Below are 6,474 nucleotides of genomic sequence, written 5' to 3'. Positions count from 1 at the left end.
ATTTATATTTATATTTATATTTATATTTATATCAACTCCCAAATTTCTAATTTGCCCTTTTTTTTTTGCTGCATTTCCATGCCTGTAATTGGGAAGTCGGGATTGTCAGAGTGCAGGAATAAAACTCCTTCCCCCCTCCATTGTCTGCTGAAGCAGAGGCTCTGCCTGCTCTCCCACGTCAGGCTGAGGGCAGAGCTGAGATGTGCCTGTGGAATAGATGGATTTGCTCCAGAGAACTCCAGATCTGATATCCCAACAGATCCTGCCCTGACTGGCACTGGGCAGCCTGGCCCTGGGAGCACCTGCATCGAGTTTTTCTCCCCCTGGCACAGCCTGAACTTGGTTTTTCTCACATATATCGGGGTGTTTCAGGCAGCCCTGGTTTCGGTGTTCTCCCCCACCCCAGCTCAACCTCTGGCAGCCTCTCCCTGATCCCAAGGTCTCCAGGGATGAGTTTTCTCCAGCAGTTCTGGCTCACTGGGCCCAGTTAAGGCTGGGAACAAACGCAATCAGGCCGAGGCAGCCGTGGAGAACAGCTCTGCACCATCCATCCTGATTTTCCTCAAGCCTGCCTTTATTTCTCTTTGCTCAAGGTCTCTGCTTGGGAGATTTATGATTCAGCTCTTTTGCTTTCTCCCAGGTTCTGGGAGCATGGTTTTGTTGCTGAGGATTTTGCACTGGGGCTTTTTTTTTTTCTCCCCCTTTTTTTTTATGGCTCTCCCTGATGTATTTATGTTTGCCCCAGATAAATGGGAAAGCAGCAAAGTGAGAGCTTCCCTGTTTGCCTCTGTGGGCTGGCAGGGATTTCAGCACAGCACCTGATGGGGGTTTTTTTTACAGATTTTCTCCATTTCTGGGTTTCTGTCCCCTTTTCACACTGGGGTTGAGTTTCCCATCGTTGGCCTGATTTTGTTGTGCCAGAGGGAAAACGGGGCAATGACAAACAGGGACAGGGAAATTCCTCCTTTCCAGGTGGGATTTGAGTGCAGGAATAGAAGGGATCAGCCCCTGATCCATCCCCAGGGAATGGGCACATTCCCAAGGCTGCCAGAGCTCCCTCCTCTCTTCAGGACAGGGTGGGATTTTGGGATGTCTGCAGGGCCTGGAGTTGGATTTGATGATCTCTGTGGGTCCATTCCCACTCAGGACATTCCATGACTCAGGAATTGCAGCCCGTAGCTGGTGACCCCCTCAGGTGTCACCATAACCAGGGCAGGATCTTGTCCTTGGATGGTTCTTCCGACCTGGGAAGATCCCAAAGCTCCTGGCAAAGCCTGGATCCATCTGCTCCCCATCCTCCCACAGCAGAGCCGGGCCTGGGTGGGGATGAGCAGGGTGAGATCCCACCAGGGATGTGTTGGGACCACGTTTGTCCTGTCCTGAAGTGCCACCAGCCCTCAGCTGGGCATGGAATTTCTCCCATCCCCTTGGGTCCATCGCTGGCGCAGACTCCAGAGGGAATTCCCTCACCATGAGGCCTCCTGCAGCTTTCCATGAGGAATTCCCTGTGGAAGTGCCTTGGCTGAAGGCCTTGAGCCGCCTCTCCAGGACAGACCAAACCGTAAAATCCAGAGGAAGGGAATGAAATCCCTTCAGAGCATCAAAATAAAACCCCTCCTTGGGAGTTCAGTGTCATCTCCCACCTTCTTAACTCTTGTTTTCCTTCCCTTCCCTTCCTGCTGTGGATTTTGGAGCTCTGGCTGCTTCACTTTTCTTTATTCCCTGCTGAAGTTCCTCTGTTTGCTGGTCCAAACCCCGTTCTGCAACACCCAGAACTTCCTAAAATACATCAGAATCCCGGAGGTGCTGCAATCCAGCATCAGAATTGGCACCCACCTGTTGCCCACCTTCCCTTTCTGCCCCTTTTTCTGGGTCACTTCACACCTGGTTCAGGGTTAAGGAGTTTCTTTGCCAGCCTGATGCTGCTTTAATTCAGTGGTTGTTTCCTTCCCTTTTCCCTCCAGTAGCTGGGATCAGCTCAGTGCCAGGAGCAAATTCCTTGAGCTGAGTGCAGGTGATCCCAAATCAGGGCATTTATCAGGAGCTGCTGGCTCTTCCCAGGGAGCTGCTCCAGCAAAAAAGCCAAAGGACAGCCCAGGTGTTGCTGTGAGCAGAGCAGGGACAAGGTGGGAATGGGATGAGGGGTGTGAGGTGTCTGAAGGGACCTCAGCACATTTTCTCTCCTCATTCTTGTTTTGGAATAAATTTCTCAGCATTTATCTGTTCCACAGCTCAGTGAAACTGCAGAGAAATCCTGGAATGGTTTGGGTTGGAAGGAGCCTTAAAACTCATCCAGTTCCAACCCCAACACCTTCCCCTATCCCAGGTTGCTCCAAGCCCTGTCCAGGCTGGCCTTGGACATTTCCAGGGATCCAGGAGCAGCCCCAACTTCTCTGGGAATTCCATCCCACCCCCTCCCCACCCTCACAGGGAGGAATTCCTTCCTGAAATCTCATCCAAACCTGCCCTCCTTCACTTTCCCTTGTCCTATCACTACCTGAAAATCCCCTCTCCATCAGCCCCTATCCCCCTCTGCTGCAGTTTTCCTGCTTTTCCTTCACTGAGCTGCTCTTTGCAGTGTCTGAGCTCCTTTGGCTGGAAAACCAATGGATTCTTCCAGCTGAAGGACATTTCCACTGCCCGCAACGGGCCCTCGGACCTTTGCCTTGTTCCTGAACAAGGAGAGACCAGTCATTTTCCCAGGACAGGAGCCAATTTTAGGATTGCTCAGAAAGAACCCAGTTTCTGGGAAGACATCAGCATTCCTCTTGGGTTTTGCTTATGGGTGGGATTTATGAGGGAGGAATGAGGCTGGAATCCTTGTTCCAAGCCGAGTTCTGGATGAGACAACGCCTTCTTTGTGGGCCTGGCTGCCTGAATTTGGCACAAATGCCATTCCAGGTCTGAACTCCTGATGGGGCAACACATTCCTTGTGGGCCTGGCTGCCTCAGGTGGGCGCAGATCCCATTCCAGGTCTGAATTCCAGATGAGACAGCACATTCCTTGTGGGCCTGGCTGCCTGAATTGGGCACCAATCCCATTCCAGGTGTGAATTCCAGTCGGTTTTGCCCCGCAGGCTGCATTTCATGGTGTTCCACACCGAGGAGTTCCACGACGTGGTGTAGAGCTTTGAGACTGGCCGATGGAGAACGGGATCCTGCTGAGGGATATGAGCGGCTCGGGGTTGCCAGGGGACATCCACAGCACCTTCAACTCCGTCATCCTGCAGTTCAACACCGACTTCTTCACCAGCAAGCAGGGCTTTGCCATCCAGTTCTCAGGTGGGATGTGCGGGGATTCCTCAAAAACCCAACCGAACCCAAAGGGAAAATCCAACCAAACCCACAGGGAAAATCCAACCAAAGCCAGCTTTGCTGGGCAGAGATTCCAGGTATATCCAAAGGGTGAGCAGGTGACACTGCAGTGGACGCTTAGAGTCACTTTCATAAAAAATAAACAGGCTTTGCCATCCAGTTCTCAGGTGGGATGTGCGGGGATTCCTCAAAAACCCAACCGAACCCAAAGGGAAAATCCAACCAAACCCACAGGGAAAATCCAACCAAAGCCAGCTTTGCTGGGCAGAGATTCCAGGTATATCCAAAGGGTGAGCAGGTGACACTGCAGTGGACACTTAGAGTCACTTTCATAAAAAATAAACATAAAATGAACTCATTAGGCGATCCACTGATCACTTAACTACCACTGAATTCCATCTATTCACTATATAACTTAGAAAGAATTACTTGCAGTGTTGCTGTGAAGAGAAAAAGTCACAAAACCCAAAGCAGGTTGATATTGATGAAACTAAAATCCAGAATTCGTGGACTAAACCCACTGAAATGATCCTGAAAAAAGTGAACTGTGCATCCTGCGAGCTGGGAACCCCCTCGTTTCCTGGGCAGCACAAACATCAGTCTGCAGGAAATCCATTATTTTACAGCTCTGCATTAGCACAGTTTTTCTTCCCTGAGCTCCATCCTGTGAGGATCATTTGCTGAGCAGTCAGAGGTTTGAAATTAGGGTTGTGGACAGTAATTATTGCTGCCTTCACAAGCCACTTCTCAGTTCTGCTTGCTCCCTTCGAAGGATCTGTTTGTTTCGTGGCTGGGTTGGAATTGGAAAATCGAAACTCGGTTTGGAAATATTGACTTGACAAATACACAAATTCCTTGACTTCTGTGTCTCCCAGCCCTTTTTGGCTGCCGACTCTGAAAATAGGGGAAAATCTCATGTATTTTGTGCTGGCAGTGAATTCTGTGCCCCCTCTGCCCTCAGAGTGGGGAATTCGGCAGCGAGGCATGGAGCAGAAAGCCCTGGAATGCACAAGAAGGAATTCCAGCAATTTTCCACCCCAGGCCCCTCAGTTTCACCCTGGCAGCTTCCCCCGGGTTTCCTGGGAGGGGCTGGCAGTGGGCCCTGAAAGTTTAGCCTATTCGTTCAAAGCCCCCCCCCCCCCCCAAATTGGGTCCCTTGGGATGTAGGACACAAAAAACTCCCTGGGCTTGCAGGGCTGTCCCTGCTCCGGTCCAGCATTCCTGAGTCCTGGCTGCTCTCACCTGCACCTCAGCCCTGCAGCCACATTCATTTCAGTTCTTTGGGGTGATACATTCCAGTATTTTCAGAGGGTTCCAGGTTTGTGCAGTTGTTTTGGAGTGATAATAAACAGGGAGTGGTTGGGTGAGTGACGATGTGAGTGACTTTCCCTGGATTCAGACACATTGAAACATCTTCCCAAGTTTTTTTTCCATAACTTTCTGTGCAGGGTGCCTTGCTTGCCTGGGGGAGCAAGCCAGCATTTCGGGGAGAATTTCTGCTGGATTTAAGACCTTTGGGATGAGCCAGACAGAGGCAGAGCTTTGTGCCACCCAGCACAGCGGTGCCATCCCGGGTTTTTTTGCCAGGTTTTGTGCTGGGAAGGACCAGCCTGGGCTGTTAACTTCCTTATCTCCAGCTGCACAGAAAGAGAGGGATTTCCTCTGGCTCTTTCAAGAGCAGCTTTCTCTAAACTGCCTGGGTGTAACAGACTCTCATCAACTTAGCAGGAAATAAGCTCCTGATCTGGAGTTGGGCTTTATTGACTGCTCCTGCTCAAACCCTCTCCCTGCCCCAAAGCAGCCAGACCTGAGCTCAGACCTGTCCACTTTGGGATCTTGGGAGCTTTAATGAGGTGGATAAGCCTGCAAAACTCCTATTACTCCAGGATTTTCCCTGCTGGTAAATCCTTGTGGTGTTGGCAGACCTTGAGCTCAGGCAGCAACGAAGCTTTGCCCGTCCCCAGCTCCGGGGACATCTCAGACCTCAAAGAGAGGCAGCAACAAGTCTGGGAGGGAAACAAACACATTTCTGAAAGGTCACGCTTGGTGCTTCACAGATCTTGAGGCTAAATTTCTCTGCCACTCAGGGGAAGGTGTGAAGTGCTGGTGGCTGAGTTGATTTTGCAGCATGTGCCTGCCACAGAACTCTCCAAAAACTCCGTGGGAGATCAGTGGGTGTCTGGGCTGATGGAGTAAACAGCCGTGTGCACAATTCCATATCAAAGCTGCTCCTTGGGTGCTGCTCTTGCACTTGCTGGTCCCCAGAGCCTTTCCCAGCTGGAGTGGCAGATGCTCAGAGCAAAGGGAGAGGCACTTTTTGTGTCGGGGGGAGGAGGGGTGGGGAACAAGCACGGCCTGGATGGCTGGGTAAGGACAGAGCCTCAGGACAGGAGTAAACAGCCGTGTGCACAATTCCATATCAAAGCTGCTCCTTGGGTGCTGCTCTTGCACTTGCTGGTCCCCAGAGCCTTTCCCAGCTGGAGTGGCAGATGCTCAGAGCAAAGGGAGAGGCACTTTTTGTGTCGGGGGGAGGAGGGGTGGGGAACAAGCACGGCCTGGATGGCTGGGTAAGGACAGAGCCTCAGGCCAGCCGGTGCTGCAGGCCTGGTGTTAAATAAACATCGATATTCAAGATGTGCTTTTCATTCCCTTCAGTTTCCACGGCCACTTCCTGCAACGACCCAGGAATCCCCCAGAACGGGAGCCGGAGTGGGGACAGCAAAGAGGCCGGGGACTCCATCACCTTCCAGTGCAACCCCGGCTACGCCCTGCAAGGGGAGGCCCAGATCACCTGTGTGCAGATCGAGAACAGGTTCTTCTGGCAGCCAGACCCGCCCACGTGCACAGGTATGGACACAGGGCCTGGGCACACGGACACAGGGCCTGGCGTGGGCACACGGGCACAGAGCCTGCCCTGGTGTCACGATCTGCTAGTGCAAGCGGGGGTCGTGATGGTTCGTTTATCGATCTCAGAGTGTAAAAGGACACAAGAGATTTCAGTTTTAATCAAAAACAGTGCGCCTTTATTAAGTGTCCACAACACAGTAGTGCAATAGAAGAGAGTAAGAGAGAGAGAGAGAGAGAGAAAAACAAAGTAGAGAGGGGGAAAAAGAGGGGCAATAGCTACCAACGGATGAGACGAAGTCCTCGTGGTCTTCC

General features: G+C 51.7%; 1 protein-coding gene across 1 annotated transcript in view; it reads left to right on the top strand.

Moving 5' to 3' along the window:
- Positions 1-6,474, top strand: part of CSMD2 (CUB and Sushi multiple domains 2) — a 304,492-nt gene that overhangs the window by 208,220 nt on the left and 89,798 nt on the right. The window contains 3 exon segments of the mRNA XM_017736114.1: positions 3,078-3,120; positions 3,123-3,282; positions 5,971-6,203. Coding sequence (XP_017591603.1) covers positions 3,078-3,120; positions 3,123-3,282; positions 5,971-6,203 — 436 coding nt within the window.

This window comes from Corvus brachyrhynchos, unplaced genomic scaffold (genome assembly GCF_000691975.1).
Source record: "Corvus brachyrhynchos isolate BGI_N302 unplaced genomic scaffold, ASM69197v1 scaffold65, whole genome shotgun sequence".
Lineage (NCBI taxonomy): Eukaryota > Metazoa > Chordata > Aves > Passeriformes > Corvidae > Corvus > Corvus brachyrhynchos.
This window is presented reverse-complemented; position numbering and strand designations above follow the sequence as displayed.